The 24820-nt window shown below is 35.1% G+C and overlaps 1 protein-coding gene across 4 annotated transcripts in view; it reads left to right on the forward strand.

Moving 5' to 3' along the window:
- ARL6 (ADP ribosylation factor like GTPase 6) overlaps nt 1-24820 on the forward strand; it is a 38757-nt gene continuing 13937 nt past the window's right edge. The window contains exons 1-6 of one of the 4 annotated variants that reach the window (XM_045036783.1): nt 1-437; nt 3074-3223; nt 10382-10443; nt 10881-10949; nt 14712-14806; nt 17557-17568. In XM_045036783.1, coding sequence (XP_044892718.1) covers nt 3101-3223; nt 10382-10443; nt 10881-10949; nt 14712-14806; nt 17557-17568 — 361 coding nt within the window. In that variant the 5' untranslated portion in view covers nt 1-437; nt 3074-3100. The remainder of the gene's footprint in view (nt 438-3073; nt 3224-10381; nt 10444-10880; nt 10950-14711; nt 14807-17556; nt 17569-24820) is intronic. The other 3 variants (XM_045036784.1, XM_023238881.2, XM_045036785.1) reach the window with 3 other exon arrangements.

Raw genomic sequence — 24820 nt, forward strand, 5'->3', positions numbered from 1 at the left:
CTCCATCCGGGACAGCACTGCTCCTCGCAGGAAGGCGGCAGTTCACCCCGCCACCTGTCTAAACACATTCTTTAATACTCCTCGGTGTGCCTCTGGCATTTTCCGGTGCTCTTCAATCCCATAAACAAGAGCACCAAGTCTCACTTCCTAAAACTCCAAGGAGGCGTGGCTTCGGGACCGGAAGAACGTCCGGTTGCCTAGGGAACGCTACGCGCCTAGGCGCCTGCCCAGCCACTGATGCTCCGGCTGTGGCACAAGCTACCAATTCACCCAACTTGTAGAAGCGGCTTTGCTCAGGAGCAGGGATTCTTCCAATGGAAGCATAGAGAAGAAGGCTGAGAGACGCCCGATTCTTAACCCAGAGACGGATACGAGCGAGTGGCCCATTCCTGTACCTCTTCAGCTCCTGGGCCCGCAAGACCAACCTCAAAGACCAGGTATCTCCCTGCCCCCTATCTGTAGCCAGCGCTGCCACCACCGCCACCACTCCCGCCGCGTTTTAGAAATGCGTTTTAGAATTGCTTTTTACTCTTTGCTAGTTGTTTTGTTTTGTTTTGTTTGTTCACTGTGTACCGTTGTTTCTAAAGTTTAAGAGGTGGAAAAGGAAAGCTGGTTTATGCGGTTAGTACAAGGGACCCCAGAAAACTCGTTGAACTGGGTTGGGCATATGTTTGTTTGGTTTTAACACCGCCCAGTTTTTTGTTTTTATTTGGTTTGTGGAAAACGTAATTGAAGTTTCATCATCAAAAACTAAAAGCCTAATAAAAATGCCTGAAGTACTAAGAGTGAGCTATAATTCACTCTAGGAATACTCCTTAAAGTTTACAAAGTACCATTCGTGGTGTTTTCTCTGCCCGACCACTATCTCTGAGGCCTACTTTCCAAGCCCTTTACTGTCTGTGGATAACATCCTAATTCTTCAAGACTCTTCTGGCAACAAGTAATCCTTTAGAAAGAATCTCAGATCACAATCAAGAGAATTGATTGGTGTGCAGAGAGAGGAAAACAATAAAACAGTAAGATAATAAACTGGAAAGGTAGATTGGAGCCAAGCTGTGAACCTTAAAAGCTGTGGGAGAAAGTTTGGGCTTTATTCTGAAAGCCAGTAGTTCTTAATAGTAACTGTACATCAGAAACACTGTGTAACTTTTCAAAATACAGATGCCCTAATCCCTTCATCAGAATTACTTCAAGTAGTTGATTCCCCTGTGCAGCAAAAGTTGACAGGGCTTTAGACGTAGTGAGCTACAGAAAACTTTAATTTTATCTCCCACTGTGCACATATGGCATTGTAAATAAACGTTAAGTGGCTTAAATTGTTATCTTTTCTTCTTTCATGCATGCAAAAATTAAACTTACAGAAATGTATGATTACTAAGAAATAGAAGCATGTATAAGGCTATAATTATAGCTTTTAGAACAACTGACTTCTAAATTGTATGCCCCCAAATATTTCATTAACAAGCATTAGGTTTGATAATCCATGAAAAAGGGTTGGAAAATCACAATCCAGGGTTCTATGGAAAATGAATTGAATATTCAAGTATCAAGCTTTTGACAATCAGTGCTTTATAGTGGATGCTCATAGGAGGAGGATGTGAGAAGTAGTCATTTTTTTTTTAAATCTGTTCAAATTGTATGAAAAATGGAAAACAAGATATTGCCTTTATATTAGTATGTTTGGTACAATAAATAACAAAATGAGTAATAGCAAATCTACTTTCAATTAAAATGGTCTGTGTGAATTGCTTCATATCAGAAGGCTAACTTATAGTAGATTCTACAAATGCTCCTTAAGTGGAGATTTAAAGGAATTGATGGAGTGAGAGTTGAATCTCCAGCACAAGGAGAAAAGTGGCACAAGTGGAGTACCTGAGATCAAACGCATCCCTTGGATAAAACAACTGTGGCTCTGTTTTATAGCCCCCATGCTTGTGTGGGGCACTGTACCTTCTCTTTTCTGCGCATCATTGGAATTCAGTTTTGAAATTTCCCTATGATCCCCCAACAGGCCTAAGCAAAATCGATGACGCAGCCTACTTTTGGATGCACTTGTCTTGGGAACCTCATCATTTAAGTTGCTGCAAGCTCACGGCCTTCAAGGAATGGCCTTGCCTAGGATAGTGTGGGTTAAAAAGTACTGAAGGAGCTGGGGAATGACAGGCTTCTGGAACCTTAGATGGAGATGAGAATAAATCAATTAAATGAGATGACTATTTAGAGAACTCAGAAATGATAGTTAAAGTAATAGGAAATACTTTGGACACAGGCAGATTGCAGTTGCTGCTATAGCAGTCCGGGCAGCAGTTGAGAACTGACAACAGGGATATCTCTCTTCTGCCATCACATTATAATGTTTTGGGGAGGGATGGACCCAAAGGGAGCACCTTTGGAAAGTTTCATTTGGAATGTTCATAGCAGGTTATGAACAAGCAATATGTCTAGCAATGTATATTAAGATAAATATATCTGTTAGGATTCTTTGTTCCTATTGATAGAAAATGCAACCTAAGCTGATAGAAGCAAACAAACAAAAACAGTAAATTTAATAGTTCACATTATTGCATAATAAAACAATGGGCCTGGCTTCAGAAAAAGATTTAGCCAGTGGCACAAATAATGTAGCTAAAATCTAAGTTTTTCTCTCTCTTTTTTTTTTAATCTGCCTTCTAAGCTTCCGCATTAGGCTTAGCATGAACCCCTTTGCCCATTCATTGTTCCAGATTTCCAGAAAAGGCTGCATATATTTTCAAGATTACAAGTGGCATAGTCCACACAATACTGAGTTTAACCACATTTTCTTCTTAAATATTATAAATTACAATGAGAAAAGTACAGTTATTTCAAGGGCATTATTCTGTGTGTTACCTAGGGTTGTAAGCTGCCAATCTGCATTTCAGTTAAGGCTCCTTTGTGATAATCAGCTTAAATTCTGTTTACTAAATACAGAGCTACATTGACATGGTTTTTATCATTATGTCTTTAAATTATTAAATTTTTGATGCACATGCTCATATTTTCCTTACCTAAAGTGCCTGTGATTGATATATCATTTTTACTTTCTGACTTGCAGCTGGTTTGTAAATATTTGAATCACATTATGGGATTGCTAGACAGACTTTCAGGCTTGCTTGGCCTAAGGAAGAAGGAGGTTCATGTTTTGTGCCTTGGGCTGGATAATAGTGGCAAAACAACAATCATTAACAAACTTAAACCTTCAAATGTAAGTATCTTTTTTAGATGCTTTAAGTATTTTCTGCGAGAGAAAGTTAATATGCAGAATTATTTTGTTTGCCATCATTACTTCAGATAATCATGTTATGAAATCCTGTTAACCTTGTAGTACCTTAAAGTAATAAATGTCAGGGTGCCATAATTTGCAGTGTATTTTATGCAGGTATACATTAGTAATACTTGTCTTGATAAATATGTCTTGATAATTATTTAAATTGGAATATTTTCCAAATGTCTTTTTTTCCCTAAAGATTCTCACAGATTTGCAAAGTTTACTCTTAGGTAGCATTGCCTTCTTTTTGGCTCTTTCTTAATAAGCAAAGGGAAAGGTGAATCATTTTTATGGGTTCTATGGATAATTAGACAGTTTACCAGGAGTGTGGTATACCTATCAGTAGTAGTAAGCCGAATGACTTTAAGTCATAGAAGTAATAAGTGTATGAAAATACAATTTTAATAACTGTAAAATATATAAAGCTATACATTTAACACATGGTACATAAGTTGAAGTTAGGTTCTGCTACACATAAAGAAAACCCACATAACAGTGGACTAAATAAGTAAGAGGTTTCTTTTTCTGTCACCTAAGTAAACTAACTGTAAACTAACATTTACAGTTGCAAATACACTTATTTAGGTAAAAGCCATTAGTGAGAAATGTAGAGTGAAAAAATAGACTGCATACAGATGGGACAAAAAACAAGCTGGTACTTTTAATGACTAAATGGCTAGAGAATGGGAAATATTGCTCCTAAATATAGTAGTTGAAGATGAATTTTGTTGTCTTCAAATAATGCTTCAGGTTGGGCAGAATACACAGCCTTACTACTCCATTTTCTTTTGCAACAGCTTTAGTTTTACTTCTGTTTAGTTGGAGATTGCTTTGGAATTACAAAAACACCATTATTTTTTTTTTTTCTGGTCATTATTCCCTTCTACATGGATGAGTTTGCCACCGGAAAACAACTAACTGCTGGTGTATCTTCAGGTTGGAGATAGTTTGAGGCAGCCAGGATAAGAAGTCGAAGATGGATTTGGAAGGCAATTTAGTTAATTTAAGGAGTTCGCCACTGAGTTGGGAGTCAGCTCAGGCATACATGCTGAGGTCAGGCAGAGATCAAAAATACCACCTTTGGGGTGCCTGGGTGGCTCAGTCCATTAAGTGTCCAACTTCAGCTCAGGTCATGATCTCACGGTTTATGAGTTCGAGCCCCACATCAGTCTCTGTGCTTTCAGTGAAGAGCCTGTTGGGAATCTCTCTCTCCCTCTTTCTCTGCCTTTCCCCTGCTTGCATGCACTCTCTCTCTCCCAAAATAAATAAATAAACTTAAAAAAAAAATACCAGCTTTATTTAAAAGGTTAATTTTGGAGGGTGAGGTTAGGTCTGTTCAGAGGAGTTGCTAACACTCTATTGTATTGAGATTGGCCTCCCAAAATTTCAAGTTTTGCTCCTCAGGGAAAAATCCTACTCTTCTAGGTTTATTGAATGGCTAAGATCAGATGAGAGTGCATGCTTGTGATAAGCATGAGGAGAGAGAGGAAGAATGAAGAATGCTCAGTTCACTTCACAAACTGGGCAAAGGAGTAATTCTTTTCCCATGGAGAGGAATAAATTGGTGGAGGGGAGATTGAGAAATAAGGAGTATCATTTTTTTAAATTTTTTTTATATATATGAAATTTATTGACAAATTGGTTTCCATACAACACCCAGTGCTCATCCCAAAAGGTGCCCTCCTCAATACCCATCACCCACCCTCCCCTCCCTCCCACCCCCCATCAACCCTCAGTTTGTTCTCAGTTTTTAACAGTCTCTTATGCTTTGACTCTCTCCCACTCTAACCTCTTTTTTTTTTTTTTCCTTCCCCTCCCTCATGGGCCACTTGTACCCCAATGTTCATAGCAGCACTCTCAACAATAGCCAAATTATGGAATAAGGAGTATCATTTAATGAAGTTTTCTCTATATGAAGACAGGAAAAAAGAGATTCTTCCCCAATAACGCAAAGATCAGGTCAAAAAGCCCACATACGTTGGAGTCTATCTCCTGACTTTGTGATTATACAAAATTTCTTTATCAGTCCTTAAGAGGAAGATAAAGCAACCTACCCAGTTGGATGGGGTCCAGAATTGAATTTAAAGAACAGTGAGTATATGTTAAAAGTAGAGCCATACCCAACTGTGCCTGGGCCCATAATCAGTACTGTGGATCAGCTATCAGAAGATCTGTATGGGCAAATGCTTAAACTCAGTGACTGGTGACCTGCATTTCTGTGGGTAAAGCTGTCAGCAATAAGCGAACAAGATTATAAGGAAATTTTTTAAGCAAGGGCCTATTCTGTCAGAGGTGTTTACACTTTTCTCCACATCAGAGAATAGCCTCAAAGGTAAATTTTTTTGTTTTGGTAAAACTGATCTCAAATAAGTACAAAATTATTGAAACCAGAGCCACCATTAATAACCACAAAATGGACCAGTCCCTCAATGTCTACTGCACTCACATTGGGAGAAATAACATTAAAAAAACAGAATAGAAATTACAGTCTCTTTTTCCATCCTCCCCAACAGTATAGTAATCTTATGTTCCAAAATATGGTTATTACCATAGGAAGAATCTTCCTTGGTATGGATGCAAACAGCTTTCTTACCTGAACAAGGATATTCTTTTGAAGACAATGGCTCTTATTTTTTAAATTAGCTATGGATTTTTTTTCATAGTTTCTTTTGTCATTTCTAGGGATTTGGGTCAAAAAGGGAAGGAGACAGCATGCTCAGTCTGGATCTTAAAATAATTTTTTTTTTTTTTTTTTTTTTTAGAAAGAGAGCACATGAGCAGGGCAGAGGGAGAGAGAGAGAAAGAAAAAGAGCAAGAGGGAGAATCAAGCAAGCTCCATGCTCAGCATGGAGCCTGATGCAGGGCTCAATCACACAATCCTGGGATCATGACCTGAGCTGAAATCAAGAGTCTGATGCTCAGCCATCTAAGACACCCAGACACCCCTGTGATCTTATAATACCCCCATTTCAGACTGGTTTTGTAACCTGTTAACCCTGCCTAACACACCACATTAGTCAGGAAGAGCCCTTCGGAAAACCTGGGTTCACAGCCAGTAACTAAGGTTTTTTAATTAATCTTCCATTGTTTTCCAACATCCCTGTCTCTCTGTTACCTCTGGTGAACTACAAAACTAGCCTAGACTTGCTATACAGCTATTTTAAGGGGATGATCACCTACTTTCTAACACCACTTCCTGAGATTTAATCTTTAGGCAACTACCCTGTCTCCTTGAATAACTGACCTCTAGATCCTAAGAACACAGTAAGTTGCTTTGCTTTTTTTTTTTTTTTTTAATTTGGTGCCAATAGCCAAAAGACCACTTGAAAAAGGCTCCCAATCTCTGTCACACAGGTATAGATAATAACTCTTGTTTCCTCAGTGTCTCTGTACTGAAGAAATCTCTTGTGAGCTTACATCCACTATTAGAAACATTATTTTTAAAAGTTTATTTATTTATTTTGAGAGAGAAAGAGAGACAGCATGCCCACACAAGTTGGGGAGGGGCAGAAAGAGAGAGGGAGATAGAGAATATCCAAGCAGGCTCTGCGCTGTCAGAGCAGAACCTGACACAGGGCTCAATCCCACAAACCACAAGAACATGAACTGAGCTGAAATCAGGAGTCAGACACTTAACCGACTGAGCCTCCCAGGTACCTCTAGAAAGATTATTTTTAATGAATTAAGTGAATTATAGAAATCTACAATGCTCTATCAAGAAACTTATTGCAAAAAAATTTGCAAATCTTATTTTATAGTAACGTCTCTTTTTTTTGTCTGTGGATAGAAGCAGTTTCTAGGTAACTAGATACTTCCCGTCCCCAAAATGGCTTTAAGCTATCTTAATGCTTATTTATTGTCAATGTATTGAGGTTGCTGGTGTTTTCTAAACTGATGAATGGGGGTGAGGAGGCATTTTAACCTGATCACTGGAGAATCTGGTCTTAGCTGTATTTTCTTAGAGATGCACTCTATAAATATCTTTCTTTTCCAATTCCCAACCACCCCCCCTTCCCACATAAATGCCATTATACTACCACATCATCCTGATTTGTATGATTTAAAACAATCTGAAATATCTTGCATATTTGATTGGTAGCTTGTTTATTAAATGTTTCCTCATAAATTTAAATTCCTTAAGAGCATATATCTCATATTAATCAACACTAAATCCCAAATAATATTGCAAGGTATATAAGTGTATTTTGGGTGAATGGACTGATGGGTTATTTTTCTATTTTCATTTTTGGGCAGGGAATGATGATTGATGGCACCAAGGATATCATGTTTACCAGACCAACCAAATAGAATCCTCTCTCAGAAGTCCTGTTCTATTCTTGTTAACATTAGTCTATCCTTGGGCTGTGTCAGATAGACTATTCCACTGAGGTGATAATTCCTATACTCTTTGCTTGCTTTGTACTATTCCCTGAGCAAGTTAGAGAATGACCAAATGTATTTGTTCCTAGATAGAGCAGAGGACGATTAATGTTGGAGATTGTTCTCTAGAAGAAAATGAATCCTACTTGAATCTGGAAGCACCAGCTCACATACCTTGTTTTATCCTAATTAATTTGTGGAATTTCTTCTTTCTAATTATCTTACATTACAACTTTAGAAATGATGGGAAGAAAAGAAAGTTGATTAATTTTATCCCTGTTAATTAAAACAGCAAGTTAAAAGAGAAGATCTGGAAACAATGAGTTTGTGCAGAAGCTGGGTGATTGTGAAGAGACTAGGCAAATGTTCTAACTACAGTTCAGTGAGGATAGGGCTATTCTTTTGAGGTGTATCTTGTGAGATTTCTTTTTAAAAAAAATTTTTTTAATGCTTATTTATTTTTGGGAGAGAGACAGAACACGAGCAGGGGAATGGTGGAGAGAGAGGAGACATAGAGTCCAAAGCAGGCTCCAGGCTCTCAGCTGTCAGCACAGAGCCTGACATGGAGCTCGAACCCACAAACCATGAGATCATGACCTGAGCCGAAGTCGGACACTTAACTGACTGAGCTGCTCAGGCGCCCCTGAGATTTCTTTAAACATTTAACTTCCTTGCTTTTTTATTACTGTTATATTTTTCCTGATAATAATAGCTGATGATTTTATTATGATTGTGATCAAAATCAAAAACCAAAACAGTGGGTTATTTAGGGACAACAAAAATTAGGAAACTCTTTAATCCAAAGTTTGTTTTGCAGTGAAGAAACCCTAAGATCTGAGGCAGGACTCTGAATCGCAGGAAATGAATTCTAACATAAACAGAAAGATATTTTTGGAAGAATATAGGCAGCTCATAAGAAAGAAAAGCTGAATAAACAAACTTCAGAAAAGCAAAACCGGGCATCTCTAGGGAGGCCTTTTCACTAGCACATTGCTACTAAGGTGACTAAGCTCCAGTGACTTTTCAGCTTCTGTCTTTGCATTTGAATTTTAAATTTCCAGAAGTAGACTACCAAATTAAATGTAATGGTGTGAGGCAACAGTTTTCTTTCTACTCCTGCTGTTTTCACACAAAAGCAACATGATGAACTAAAGGGTGATCTTTTTTAAGTTACACTGTGATTGATTGCATGGAGAAAGTTGGAAAGAGACTGAAATCAGTGACTATAATTATGATATTTGTTGAGTATTTACTATGGGCCTGACACTGTATTGAGTATTTTGCATTCATTAACTAATTTAATTCTCATGATAACTTTACAAGTTAAAGATAATAACAGATTTCACATTTGAGAAAACCAAGGTTTGGAGAAGTTAAGTAACTTGTCTAAGATAGCATATTAACAATTAAGAGTAATTACAAGTTTTTGGTAATAAAGCAAAGCAAGAAGTGATAAGTTAGTGAGATAGGACCAATAAAACTTAGGGAATGGTTATATTTAAAAATGTAAAAAAAAAAAAAAAGCAGTCAGGAATAACTCATAGGTTCAGAAAATGAGTGGATTTTTTTTATTCAAAGGGAGGAATAGTTTTGATGGTGGAACTGTTAGGAGGCATTTGATGACTTACAATTTAAGTCTTTTTTTTTAAGTATATTTATTTTGAGAGGAAGAGAGAGAGAGTGGCAGAGGGGCAGGGCAGAGAGAGAGGAGTGAGAGAGAATCCCAAGTAGGCTTCACACTGCCAGCACAGAGCCTGACATGGGGCTCAATTTCATGAATTGTGAGATCATGACTTGAACCAAAATCAGGAGTCAGATACTCAACCAACTGAGCCACCCAGACACCCCAGTTTAAGGCTCTTTAATTGCCAGTCTAAGTCACTTAATTGACTTTCTAACATGTCTCCTGCTGTACTTTTGCCCCCTTGTATCTCTTCACACAGAATTCCCCACCATGACCTTCGAGGCTCTACCTCTCTTTATTACATACAGCTCTCTGCCTTACTAAGTACATTTTAGATATACAGGTCTTATACTTTTCCTCAGTGACAAGTTCCTTCCTGCATTGGGGTCATTGCACTGGCTAATTCCTTTGACTGGAATATTCTTTGCCAAGATCTCGTCATAGCTTTTCTCCTTTTTGATATTTACTCTTGGGTCAGATGTCACCTCCTCAGAGAGGCTCTTCCATGCCCCATACCAACCTCCTCCCCCATTGCCTCCCATCCCCAAATCACCTTTCATTGTACTTATCACTGCCTGAAATCGTGTTCATTTGTAGTTTACTTGGTTATTGCTGTTTACCTTCTTTAGATAATAAGCTCAGTGAGAGCAGGGACCATGTATATTCACCATCTAGATATGAGAACAGTCCCCTATAGTATATAGAAACTCATTAAGTATGTGGTGAAAGATTACAAAGTCCTGTATGTGAACTCGGAATGACTCATCAAACCGCTTTAAGGCTGTGGTAACTTGCAGCAAGCCACAAAATATGAATTAAGACATACACATTATACAGATTCATATTAGTAAACCTTAAACTTCTGTAAAGCATTCACACGCTGTGATCCCACTGTAAAAGTTATAATTTTGTTTAATTCTGTCATCTCCTTAGTGAAAAATTTTAGAATTGGATATTGGATATTTTTTTAACCTGAGGAATAATTCATCTTTGGTAATTGCAAATTTCTAAATTTATCTTTTCTCTTAAAGGCTCAATCTCAAGATATAGTTCCAACCATAGGATTCAGCATAGAGAAATTCAAATCGTCCAGGTAATTCACTTTATTATGCTTGTGACTAAGAAGTTTTGGGTGAAAAAGTGATAATATTAGATCTACCTCGTCATTCCTTCTACTTTTAGAAAAATTAATTTGTTGTTTCAGAAATCCATAAGTATTAAAATATTTGTACCACTACCTGTGGATTATTTTTCAGAATTTAGAGTTTAGACAAATTCTGATAATCTCTCTAGCAAGGAAAACATTTTTTATATGTTACTCATTGAAAAATATTTATATTCAAAAAATTTATTTTATGGGACTTGTACTTGAAAATTGATTCAAATTGCATATTGTATATCCAAAGGTGGCTTCTTTGAAAAAATTTAAAATTTTAAATAGAAGTGACACCTTAAGTTAGTAATTTATAAGGTAGTCATTGTTTTGTTTGGTGTTTGATTTTGTTTTGTTTTTATTGTCTTTTTCTGTAGTTTGTCTTTTACAGTGTTTGACATGTCAGGTCAAGGAAGATACAGAAATCTCTGGGAGCACTATTATAAGTAAGTATGTTTATGAATGTTAGTTAACTAGATGATTATATTTTAATAACAAATAACGATTAACAGATAAATCCAAAAGATTACATGGGCTAGGTTGCAATGTTTATTTTTCATATAATTTAAGCACATTTTCTAATTTAAAAAGATACATGATCATACTTTATATTATTTTTCAAAGGCTTCAGGCCCTTCATGACTTTGGTTCTTTGCATATGCTGTTCTCTCTGTTTTTAATGCCCTCTTTTATTTTGTTTAAAGTTAATATAGTCATGCTTTAAGGCTAACTCAAAAGTCACCTCCTGTGTGAAATTTCACCATGTTGCCCAGGTATTCTGTCCCCAGCATTCACATAGTACTTTGCCCATTCACACCTCTGTAATCATAATTCTTAGGTCTTAAAGTCCTGTACCATACCTGCCTCCATAGTGAGAGTATGAATTCCTCAAGAGCAGGGATTATTTCTTATTAAGGTTTTTTCTTCAAGGCCAAGTATGATGCTGGACGTATACATCAGTACATATTTATTGAATAAATTTAGTTAAAATAATAGTACTAACAGTTGATCCATTTTTCTATAACCAATTCTAAACAAGATATTTTTCAGCATATGCACATCAAGTGCTCACTAATCACTGCAGATTAAGAACTATCAAGTTACTAGGATCCAAATGTATTATATCCTCTCAAGATTTGCATGTGGTATTAAAATGAATTCATTAACTTCTAATATTGCTAGGCCTCCTTCATATATAAGCAATGTAAATTACTTTTGGAGTCTGAAACTTATAATCAGTATCATTTGACTAAATGCCCTTTTGTCATTATGAACTCTTGTTTTCAATGGTTATGACATGACTGCCAGATCTGATTTTAATTTTTTTTGATTCTTTCCTGCAAATGTGCGATAAAAAAATACATAGAAAATAGTACTTTAAAAAAAGGAAATGTTTTTTTTTTTTAAGTTTATTAATTTATTTTGAGAGACAGAGACAGCATGAGTGGGGTAGGGGCAGAGAGAGGGAGAGAGAAAAATCCCAGGCAGGCTCTGCACTGTCAGCACAGAGCTTGATGTGGGGCTTGACCTCATGAACCGTGTGATCATGACCTGAGCCCAAAACCAAATGTCGGATGCTTAACTTACTGAACCACCCAGACACTCCAAAAGGAAATGTTTCTTATTTTAATTCCTTTTTCTTCAAAATCTTTTTGGAAGAAGTTAATTAATTATGAACACTATAGATAAATTGTAGGTTGAAAAGTGAATATGGTTACTATGGAGAAGTTTATAATAATAGTAAATTTATATCTTGTATCTCTATATTTTTCTAATTATGAAAGAACAAATTCATTTTAATCTGTTAGACTGAAAGAGGTTAAAAAGATTAAGTGTACTGTTGGCAAAACAAGTCATTCTTATGGTGGGAATGTAACATCTTTTTCAGGGAGATTTACCAGTATCTTAAAATGAAAAATGTTCATGCTCTCCAGCCATCATTTTGCTGCTTGAAAAGTATCCTATGACTAACACTGGTGGGCAAAGATATACACTGAAAATTGTGTGTTGAACCCTGTTTATAATGACATATCTCAATTATAAAAAGAAAAACAGTATTCTTAATAAAAATATGTGCTTAGTATATATAGAGAAGAAAAAAAAATAGGTGGAATGTACACCTAACCATTAATAGCATTTGTTTTGGGAACAACAAGATTATAAGGGAAGTTTACTTTGTCACTTATATGATTCTATAATATTAATTATTATATAATTTTTGCATCTTATCCTTATAATATGAAAAAGTAATAAAATATAAAATATAAGGAGTGCACTTTTTTTAATATTTGAAAAATATAGAAGAGAATATAAAAAAGTTGTTTTCCATAAATCTCACTACTAATAAATTTGCTATTGTTAATCTTTTTTGTATATTCTTTTTTAAAATATAAAATACACACTTTACATAATTGAGAAAGGAACATTATAAATTGCCATATATAGTTTTTTATCCTGCTTTTTCAGTTAACATTCATGATAAGAATAAATCAGGAAAAACATACAAAGAATATAACTAATGCATGGCTACCTGTTATTTTTTCATATGCCTATGTCTATTTTTTGGTCATTTTTCTATTTTTGGACATAAAGGTTTTTCTCAGTTTTTGAAGATTATAAACAGCCCTTCAGTTAACACATCTTTCTGCATAAATCTTTGTCATAGTCCATGTTTCCTCAGAATAAATTTCAGAAATAAAATTACTGGTTCAAAGTGATTGAACATTTTTAAAGCTCTTGGTAGATCTTTCCAGTCATATCAATTTCTGTGGCTACTACTAATAAATGACTGGTGATAATCTGTATTCATTTTTTTTAATGGTAGAAGAAATAGAACTAGAAAGTTGTTTTATTTTTATATTCGTGTGATTACTAATGACATTGAACTTTAAAATAATAACTTACTACTAGAATAAGTGATTCATAAAAAAAGTATAAATGTCCAGTAAATATATGAAAAAATATGGAACTTCACTAGCAATTAATGAAATACAATGTAAATATGCTTTTAAAATGGCAAAAATGGAAAACTGTTAAGAAGCCATACAGGAAAGGGGTGGGAAAAGTACTGATATTAGTATAAGTATGATGTTGATAAAGCATGTCTGGAATACAATTTGTCAGTGTTTATCTAAAACTTTTAATTTTGTATATATTCCTAGAAATTTTAGTCCTAAGAACAAATCTTAAAGTATCAAAAAATTTAAAAATTGTATTTAGGAGGATGTTTATTCCAAACTTTTTCATAATCATGGAAATTAAGAATAATTTCTAAGTCCAACAATAGAAGTTTGGCACAGTATTTGATGACACCATGCAATGAAAGGGTCAGAGGGAATCAGTGACTTTTTTTTAAGGGCCAGTGAGATCTATAGGTGAACCCTTAAGCCAGTTCAGTAGCTGGTTATCAGTAGATGGTTATCAGTTAAAAAAAAAATCAAATTGAATAAAATAAAAGCTATTTGTAATTATTTACAAAAACTTATTTCAAATATAGTTATGTATACTTATGTGTCCTCAATGTAAAATGTATTTATCACTATGGTTAAGGTAAAAAATACTGGTATAGTGTTTAATGTTTCATACAAAGGTAGCTCAAACAAGAGGCGCCTGGGTGGCTCAGTCAGTTAAGTGTCCAACTCTTGATTTTGGCTCAGGTCATGATCTCATGGTTTGTGAGTTTGAGCCCTGCATCAGACTCTGCACTGATGTGTGGAGCGTGTTTGGGATTCTCTCCCTCTCATTCTGTGCCTCCCCTGTTCATGCTCTTTCTCTCTCTCTCAAAATTAAAAAAGCTCAAACCATACTGCAGAAAAAGATCACGGAAATGTTTATATATCAGAAAGTCAGGATGTAAAACAGCAAGATTCCATTTAAATACAAATGTAGATATTCATATGTGAGTATACACGAAGAAAATGTCAAAAATGATTTACGCCAAAGTATTAATAATGATTGTATCTGTGTAATAGAATTATGATTTTACTTGTAATTTTTTAAAATTATGAAATAACAAGTCATTAAATTTACCATATTATCAACCAACTGAGAACAAATTACATAAAATATGACTAATGATAATATATTAATCACTCATATAAACTAATAAATAAAGAGATAATACACAGGTTAGGAAATGCAGATGAATACTAAATATGGAAAAATGTATGAGTTTATCATTAATTTTTCTCATTTTTTATATTACACAGAGAAGGACAAGCCATTATTTTTGTCATTGATAGTAGTGATAGATTAAGAATGGTTGTGGCCAAAGAAGAACTTGATACTCTTCTGAATCATCCAGGTATGTTTGTGTGTTTGTGGCATCTATGCTTGAGGGTCTGTTTACATGAGATGTTTTGTTCTTTAGTGTTGGCAGAAAGTGTTACTTGTGTTATGTAATTATCTCTATTTTAGAATTTTTGAATTTTTTATTGAAATATAATCAATACAGTTTTATATTAGTTTCAGGTGTACAATACAATGATTCAACAATTCTAACAGTAATGAGTATATTACTCCCCTTTATTTTCAATTTTAAAATATAGTAATTATGCAGAACTCATATCTTTACCTGTAGCACATTATATATGTTTTTTTTATTTTTTTTAATTTTCACGTGTTTTATTTTTGCATGTACTTTTTAAAATTTTTATTTAAATCCAAGTCAGTTAACATATAATGTGATAATGGTTTCAGGAGTAGAATTTCGTGTTTCATCACTTACATATAACACCCAATGCTCACCCAACAAGTGCCTTCCTTAATGCCCATCACTGTTTGGCCCATCTGCCACCCAAAGCCCCTCTAGCAACCCTCAGCTTGTTCTTTATTTAACAGTCTCTTCTGGCTTGCCTGCTTGTCTGTTTTTATCATATTTTTCCTTCTTTTCCCCTATGTTCATCTGTTTTGTTCCTTAAATTCAACATATGGGTAAAATTATATGGTATTTACCTTTCTCTGACTTATTTCACTTAGCATAATACATTCTACTTACATGTTGGAAATGACAAGATTTCATTCTTTTTGATTGCTGAGTAATACTCCATTGTGTATATGTGTGTGTGTGTGTGTGTATATATATATATATATATATATACACACACACACACACCACATCTTCTTTATCCATTTGTCAGTCAGTGGACATTTGGGATCTTTCCATAACTGGGCTATTGTTGATAGCGCTGCTATAAACATTGGGGTGCATGTGCCAATTTGAATCAGCATTTTTGTATCCTATGGATAAATACCTAGAAAGTGCAATTGCTGGGTCGTAGGGTAGTTCTATTTTAAATTTTTTGAGGAATCTCCGTACTGTTTTCCAGAGTGGCTGCACCAGTTTGCATTCCTACCAGCAGTGCAAAAGGGTTCCTCTTTCTGCACATCCTCACCAACATCTGTTGTTTCCTCAGTTGTTAGCTTTACCCTTTCTGATAGGTTTGAAGTTTGTATCTCATTGTTGTTTTGATTTGTATTTCTCTTATGATGAGTGATGTTGAGCATCTTTTCATGTGTTTGTTAGCTATCTGGATGTCTTCTTTGGGAAAGTGTCTATTCATGTCTTTTATTCATTTCTTCACTGGATTATTTGTTTTTTGGGTGTTGAGTTTGATAAGTTCTTTGTAGATTTTGGATACTAACCCTTTATCTGATATGTCATTTGCAAATATCTTCTCCCTGGTTGCCTTTTAGTTTTGTTGATTTTTTCCTTTGCTGTGCAGAAGCTTTTTATCTTGATGTTCATGTTTGCTTTTGTTTCCCTTGCCTCCAGAGACATGTCTAGTAAGAAGCTGCTGAGATCAAGGTCAAAGAGGTTGCTGTCTGTGTTCTTTAGGATTTTGATGGTTTCTTGTCTTACATTTAGGTCTTTTATCCAATTTGAGGTTATTTTTGTGTATGGTATAAGAAAGTAGTCTAGGTTCATTCTTCTGCACATCGCTGTCCAGTTTTCCCAACACCATTTGCTGCCTTTATTCCATTGGATATTCTTTCCTGCTTTGTTGAAGATGAGTTGGCCATATGTTTATGGGTCCATTTCTGGGTTCTCTGTTCTGTTCCATTAATCTATATGTCTGCTTTTGTGCCAGTACCATACTGTCTTGATTACAGCTTTGTAATACAACTTGAAGTCCAGAATTGTGATGCTTCCAGGTTTGGTTTTCTTTTTCAGAATTGCCATGGCTATTCAGGGTCTTTTCTGGTTCCATACAAATTTTAGAATTGTTTGTTCTAGCTCTGTGAAGAATGAAATTTCAAAGGTTTTGCAGTGTTTTCCAGGTTGCCCCAAAATAAAAATACCCTTTTTTTTGGTTGCATAAAAAGAATAGGTGTCAGTAGCCAAAAATATAAATCAATAAAGAAGAAAGGAGGAAGTAAAAATCCATGTAGTTCAACATGTATTTAAAATTATTTTGGTTATGGGGTGCCTAGGTGGCTCAATCGGTTAATGGCCAACTCGATTTCGGGTCAGGTCATGATCTCACGGTTTGGGAGTTCAAGCCCTGTGTGGAGCTCTGCACTTACAGCGAAGAGCCTGCTTCGGATCTGTCTCCCTCTCTTTGTCGTTCCCCCACTTGCAAGCACATGCTCGCTCTTTCTCTCTCTCTCTCTCTCTCTCTCTCTCAAAAATAAACATTAAAAATAATAAAATAAACAATAAAAGTTATTTTGGTTGCCATTTTTTCATACATGTATGTATATATAGGTATGTGCAATCACAGCATTTCATATATATTTATTCTGAGAAATATTTTGAAATAGATCTTTTATGTTTTTAAACTCTAACTGCCAGCCCTCTATCCCCTTTTAAGATACCAGTATTAACAATTTGGTATTTTTTTTCTCATTGTTATTTATTAAAATCAGATCATATTCTCTATACTCTTCTGATCTGTCTATTCTCAGATAACACTGAATGATGGAAATCCTTTCAAGTCAAATTGCATATATGTAATTAGTCTTTTTAACGGTGCCTAATATGCCATACTATGAGTGTACCACATTTATTCTGTCATTTACCAATTGATGGATATTCTTTCTTTTTCTCCACAGTACAATTCTCCAGTAAGTATTGTGGAACTCTGCATTAATAGCTTTACTCCTGCAAAAAGATTTTAAGTGGTCTTTGTGCTATGACTTTTAGGAAGAGGTGGTGGTTTAAAAGAAGTGTAGATTTATTAGGAATAGAATGGGAAGAGTGTGGGGCTTTCTAATAATTCTTCCTGCTTAACAACAATCACTGGTATTTTTATCAGACAACCTAAGCTTATTCAAATATTTGGGGTAATAATTATCTAGCTCGTACTTTTTATGTGACTTTTTCACTTTTAAAAACTTAGCAATCTTTTATCTGGGTTATCTGCTTTTCTCCATTGTATATTCTTGCCTCCTCTGTTGTAGATGAATTGACTATATAAGCATGGATTTATTTCTGGACTCTCTATTTCATTGATCTATGTATCTATTTTTCTTTTACCAGTATGATACTGTTTTGATTACTGTAGCTTTGTAATGTAGCTTCAAATCTGGGATTGTGATACTTCCAGATTAGTTCTTCTTTCTCAAGATTGCCTTGGCTATTTGGGGCCTTTTGTGGTTCCATACAAATTTTAGGATTATTTGTTCTATTTCAGTGAATAATACTATTGGTATTTTGATGGGGATTGCATTAAATCTGTAGATTGCTTTGAGTAGAGTGGACATTTTAACAATATTAATTCTATCCATGATCATAGTATATCTTTCCATTTGTTTGTGTTGTCTTCAGTTTCTTTCATCAGAGTCTTACAGATTTCAGAGTATAAGTTTCACCTCCTTGGTTAAGGATTTTGTATATTAAAATGCAATATGTGTTACAGATTTTTGTGTATATGTATAACAAATATATAGCAAAATTTTGTATATTAATTTTTCCTCCTGCAACTTTACTGAATTCATTTATTGGTTTCCAACAGTTTTTGATGGAGCTTTTGGGTTTACCATAAATAGTATGTCATTTGCAAACAGTTAGTGACAGTTTAACTTTTCCCTGCCAGTTTGGATATCTTTTATTTCTTTTTGTTGTCTAATTGCTGTGGCTAGGACTCACAATACTATGCTGAATCAAAGTGGCAAGAGTAGGCATCATTGTCTTGTTTTTAATTTTAAAGGAAAGATGTTCAGTTTTTCACCATTGAATATGATATTAGCTGTGGGTTTTTCATGTGACCTTAGTATGTTTAGGTGTTCTCCCTCTAAACCCACTTTGTTGAGGGTTTTTATCATAAATGGATGTTGTATTTTATCAAATGCTTTTCTCCATCTATTAAGACGATCATATGGTTTGTATCCTTCATTTTGTTAATGGGGTATATCACACTGATTTATTTGCTAATATTGAAACATCCTTGTGTCCTTGGAATAAACTCAACTGGATTATGGTGTATTATCCTTTGTTGAGTTTGATTGTCTACATTTTCTTGAGGATTTTTGCCTCTGTGTTCATCAAAGATAGTGGCCTGTAATTTTTTTTTAGAGTGTCTTTCTCTGGTTTGGGTATTAGAATAATGCTGGCCTTATAGCATGAATTTGGAAGGTTTCCTTCCTCTTCTACTATTTGGAATAGTTTGAGAAGGATAGATATTAACTCTTCTTTAAATGTTGATAGAATTCACCTGTGAAGCCCATTGGTCTCAGACTTTTGTTTATTGGTAGTCTTTTGATTTTTTTTTTATTCAGTTTTGTTAACAAGCAATCAATCTGTTCAGATTTTCTATTTCTTCCTGATTCAGTCTGGAAAGATTATATGTTTATAGGAAATTAATCCATTTATTCCAGGTTGTCTAATTTGTTGGCATATAATTTTTCATAGCAGTCTCATAATCCTTGACATTTTTGTGGTGTCTGTTCTTCTCTAATTTCTGATTGTACTTATTTGGGTCCTTTCTGTCTTTTTGTCTCTTGGTGAGTTTGGCTAAAGATTTATCAGTTTTGTTTATCTTGGTTTCATGATCTTTTGTGTTGGTTTTTTAGTCTCTATTTCATTTATTTCTACCCAGAACTTTATTTCCTCCTTCTAGTAACTTTGGGCTTTGTTTGTTGTTCTTTTTCTATTTCTTTTAGATAAAGGATCAGATTGTTTGAGATTTTTTGTTTGTTTGTTTCTTGATGTAGGCCTGTATTGCTATAAACTTACCTCGTTTTCTCGTTTCATACCATTGTGGTCATAAAAGATATAATATGAGTATTCTTAAATTTATTGAGACTTATTTTGTGACCTAACATGTTCTGTTTTGGAGAATATTCCAGGTCTACTTGAAAAAAATGTGTATTCTGCTGTTTGAGGATGGAATATTCTGTATATATCTGTTAAATCCATCTGTTTAATGTGTTGTTCAGTGCCACTGAACAAAGTTCCTTATTGGCTTTCTGTCTAAATGATCTTTCCATTGATGTAAATGGGATCTTAAAGTCCCCTACTATTATTATATTACTGTCAATTTCTCCCCTTTATATTTATTAATATTTACTTTGTATATTTAGATGCTTCTGTGTTGGGTGCATAGATATTTACACTTGTTATATCCTCTTATTGGATTGATTTCTTTATCTTATTTATTGCTTTTCTATGTATTTTGTTATAATCTTTGGTTTAATATCTATTTTATCTGGGGCCACCTGGCTGCCTCTGTGAGTAAAGTATGCGACTCTTGATCTAATGGTTATGAGTTCAGACTGTACACCCACGTTGGGTATAGAGATTACTTAAAGATAAAAAATATTTAAAAAATGAAAAATAAAAATAAATAAAATAATATTTATTTTGTCTGACATAAGCACTGCTACCCCAGCTTTCTTTTGCTTCTATTTGCATGGGAAATCTTTTCCCATGCCCTCATTTTCGGTTTGTATGTGTCTTTAGATTCTGAAGTAATCTCTTGTAGGCAGTGTATAGATGGGTCTTGTTTTTTTTTATCCATTCAGTCACCCTGTATATGAACTTCTTAAAATTGATGTATAAGTTGTATATAGTCAAATGCTTAGATCTTGATTATATAGTTCACTAATTTTGACTAATGCATACACTCATGTAACTACACTGCCTATCAAGAAACATTTTCATCACCCCAGTAAGTTCTTTCACACTCCTTCCCAGTCAATACTCCTCACCTCATACCAGAGAACTTCTAATCTGATTTCTGTCACCAGATTAATTTTGTCTATTCTACAGTTTCATGTAAATGGGGGAAGGGGAGCACATACATTTTTGTGCATAAGTTTTTTTATTTGGCATAATGGTGTGGAGAATCATCTATATTGTTTTATATATCACTTGTTTATTCCTTTTTATTGCTGTGTAACATTCTGTTGTGTAAATATCCAACAGTTTGTTTATCCAGTATCCTGTTGATTGACATCTAGACTGTTTCTAGGTTAGGGCTATTATGAATAAATCCGATATGAACATTCTTATAAAAGACTTTTGTAGACATGTTTTCATTTCTCTTTGAAAAATTCCTAGGAATGATACTGCTGAGTCATAGGATAGACATATGGGTCATATTTAAAGTAACTGCCCCTTGATTTTTCAAAGTGGTCATACTATTTTACATTCTTAACAACATATATGAGAGTTCCAGTTTCTTTACATCCTCTCCAATGATTGATGTTATAATATATTTTTTTTCACTTTAGCCTTTCAACAAGGTGTGTAATAGGATCTCATTTGCTTTTAATTTCTATTTTACTGATGATTAAAAATGTTGATCGGGGCGCCTGGGTGGCTCAGTCAGTTAAGCGTCTGACTTAAGCTCAGGTCATGATCTCACGGTCCATGAGTTCGAGCCCTGCGTCGGGCTCTGTGCTGACAGCTCAGAGCCTGGAGACTGTTTCAGATTCTGTGTCTCCCTCTCTCTGACCCTCCCCCATTCATGCTCTGTCTCTCTCTGTCTCAAAAAATAAATAAACGTTAAAAAAAAAAAATTTTAATAAAAAAAAGTTGATCACTTTTGCATATTTTATTAACCATTCTTGTACATTCTCTTGTAAAATGTCTTTTTAAAAATATTTATTTATTTTGATAGAGAGTGTGTGCAAGTGGGGGAGGGGCAGAGAGAGAGGGAGAGAGAACCCCAAGCAGGCTCCACACTGTCAGCGCAGAGCCCAGTGTGGGGCTTGATCTTACGAACCATGAGATCATGACCTGAGCTGAAATCAAGAGCCTCATGCTTAACTGACTGAGTCACCCATGCACCTCTCTCTTGTAAAATGTCTTTTTAAATCTTTTGCCCATGTGTTTAATTTGGTTGTTTGTCTTATTATTGAATTTTAACATTTCTTTATAAATTCTAAATAGAATACCTTTGTCAAATATATGTGTTTTGAAGATTTCTTACCAGTCTGTGGCTCACCTGTTTATTTTTTTCACATTTTTTTTTAAGTTTATCTAGAGGTGGGGGGCAGAGAGAGAGGAAGAGAGAGAGAACCCTGAGCAAGGTCTACACTGCCAGCACAGAGCCCAATGCAGGGCCAGTTTCACACTGTGAGATCAGGACCTGAGCCAAAATCAATCAAGAGTTGGACACTCAACCAACTAAGCCACCCAGGTGTCCCATTTTCACAATATCTTTTAATGAACATATTTATCTAATTTTGGTGAAGTCTAATTTATCAATTTTTTCAATTTTTATTTTTAATTTCAATTTTAGTTAACATACAGTAAAATATTGGTTTCAGGAGTAGAATTCAGTGATTCATCACTTATATTCAACACCCAGTGCTCATCACAAGTGCCTTTCTTAATACCCATCACCCATCTAGCCTATCTCCCACTCACCTCCCTCCATCAACCTTCATTTTTTCCTTTTAATACAAGCTTTTTATGTCCTCTCTAAGAAATCTGTGCCTACTGCCTTAAGATTACTAACATGTTCTTCTATGCATTCTTCTAGTAGCTTCATAGTTTTTGTTTTTATATTTAGGCCTGAGACCCATCTTGAATTAATTTTTGCATTTTTTTTTTACAGATATCCAATTACCCCAAAATACATTTGTTGGGGAAAAATTTTTTTCGCTGAATTACTTGTCAAAATCATTTGACTTTCATGCTTATTGAATATAATTTGTGTATATGTGTGTGTCTGTTTCTGGACTCTGTATTCTGTTCCCCTGATCGCTTTTATGTACTTTTGCATTGTCTTTATTACCATAGATGTATAATAAATCTTGAAGTCAGGATAAATCCTCTAATCCTGGTCTACTTCTTCAAGATGATTTTAGTAGTTTTAGGTGTTCTATATTTTTAAATAATGTTTAAAATCAGCTTATTAATTTTGTAAAACTGTGCTGGGATTTTATTTTGATCATATTTGGAGATAGTTGAGATCTTAACATTAGACTTAACATTGAATGTTCCAACTCATGGATATGGTATGTCACTTCATGTATTTATCCTTTTCTCAATTTCTCTATCTTTTATAGTTTTCTATGTAGGTCTTACACATCATTCATTCAACTTATCCATAAGTTTTTTTTTTTATATTTTCAAAGCTATTGTAAATAGTTTATTTTATTTCATATTCTAATGGTTCATTGCTAGTATGTGAAAATATTGATTTATATTATGGGAGGTTGTTAAATATACTTATTCTAGTAATTTTTCTCTAGATTTCTTAGAATTTTCTATGTATGAAGTTAACAACAAAAATTCTTCTTCCTTTTTAGTCTTTATGCCTTTTATTCTTTTTCTTGTCTTATTGCACTGGCTAGGACCTTCAGTACAATGGTGAATAGAAATGGTTAAGTCTTGGGGCGCGTGGGTGGCTCAGTTGGTTGAGCATCCGACTTCAGCTCAGGTCATGATCTCGTGGTTCATGAGTTCAGCCCCGCGTCAGGCTCTGTGCTGACAGCTCAGAGCTGTCAGCACAGCTCTGTGCAAGATTCTGTGTCTTGCTCTCTCTCTGCTCCTCCTCTGCTCATGTTCTGTCTCTCTGTGTCTCAAAAATAAATAAAACACTAAAAAAAAAAAAAATTAAAAAAAAAAAAGAAATGGTTAAGTCTTACCTTTTTCCTACCTTCTTCCTGCCCTAAATCCTGGTGCTTGCCACTCTTCCTTACTAATAAATGCCCTTTGTGACTCCCCCCCCCCCCCCCGCCCCAAATAGGGCACTTTCACCTGCATTAAAAACCTGGTCAGGGGGCGCCTGGGTGGCGCAGTCAGTTAAGCGTCCGACTTCAGCCAGGTCACGATCTCCCGGTCGGTGAGTTTGAGCCCCGCCTCAGGCTCTGGGCTGATGGCTCAGAGCCTGGAGCCTGTTTCCGATTCTGTGTCTCCCCTATCTCTCTGCCCCTCCCCCGTTCATGCTCTGTCTCTCTCTGTCCCAAAAATAAATAAACGTTGAAAAAAAAAACAAAAAAAAACCTGGTCAGGTGGATATCATTTTTCCTCAATGATTTCCTTAATGGCATCTGGAGACTGTCTGCTACCTTTTGGTTGGCAGAAGCTACTTCTCCTGTTATCTTGATACTTTTTAAGCCAAATCTCTTTCTAAAATTATCAGGCCATCTTTTATTTTAAAAAAAATTTTTAATGTTTTTATTTATTTTTGACAGAGAGAGATAGGAAGAGAGAGAGAGAGCGCGAGAGAGAGCAAGCATGAGTGGGGGAGGGGCAGAGAGAGAGGGAGACACAGAATTTGAAGCAGGCTCCAGGCTCCGAGCTGTCAGCACAGAGCCTGACGCAGGGCTTGAACTCATGGACTGCGAGATCATGACCTCAGCCGAAGTCAGACACTCAACCAACTGAGCCACCCAGGAGCCCCATCAGACTATCTTTTATTAGCACTAAATCCTCCACTTTCCTTTTGCTTTATGTTCACATAATAACTTCACTTTTTCTTGAATCATGTTAGAGTCTATAGGGATGCCTTTCTTATAGCAATCCTGCACTCACATAAAAGCTACATTTTCAATACAAGATGAAAAGGTATTTCATGAAATGTGCAAGGTTTTCATGCCTGCTGGCATAACTGCAGCAATGGCTTCATGAATTTCCTTTTCTTTTTTTTTATGTTGGTCCTTATACTGGAATCATTTACCTTGAAATGTCAGGCATCCACAGATTCAGACCTCAATCTATGGTACATATCAAGCAATTCAACTTTTTCTGGTAAAGTCATAACTTTTCTTTGCTTCTTTCACTTCCAGGATGACTGGTGGGACTTTGTATGGGTGCCATATAATTCAAGGTTTACAGTATTGCACAAACTAAGGTGAAAAAATATGTGAGAACTGTAAGAGATAACTTTTACTGTGATACACGATTTACTGGAGAGAAGAA

Source organism: Felis catus, chromosome C2, assembly GCF_018350175.1.
Source record: "Felis catus isolate Fca126 chromosome C2, F.catus_Fca126_mat1.0, whole genome shotgun sequence".
NCBI lineage: Eukaryota > Metazoa > Chordata > Mammalia > Carnivora > Felidae > Felis > Felis catus.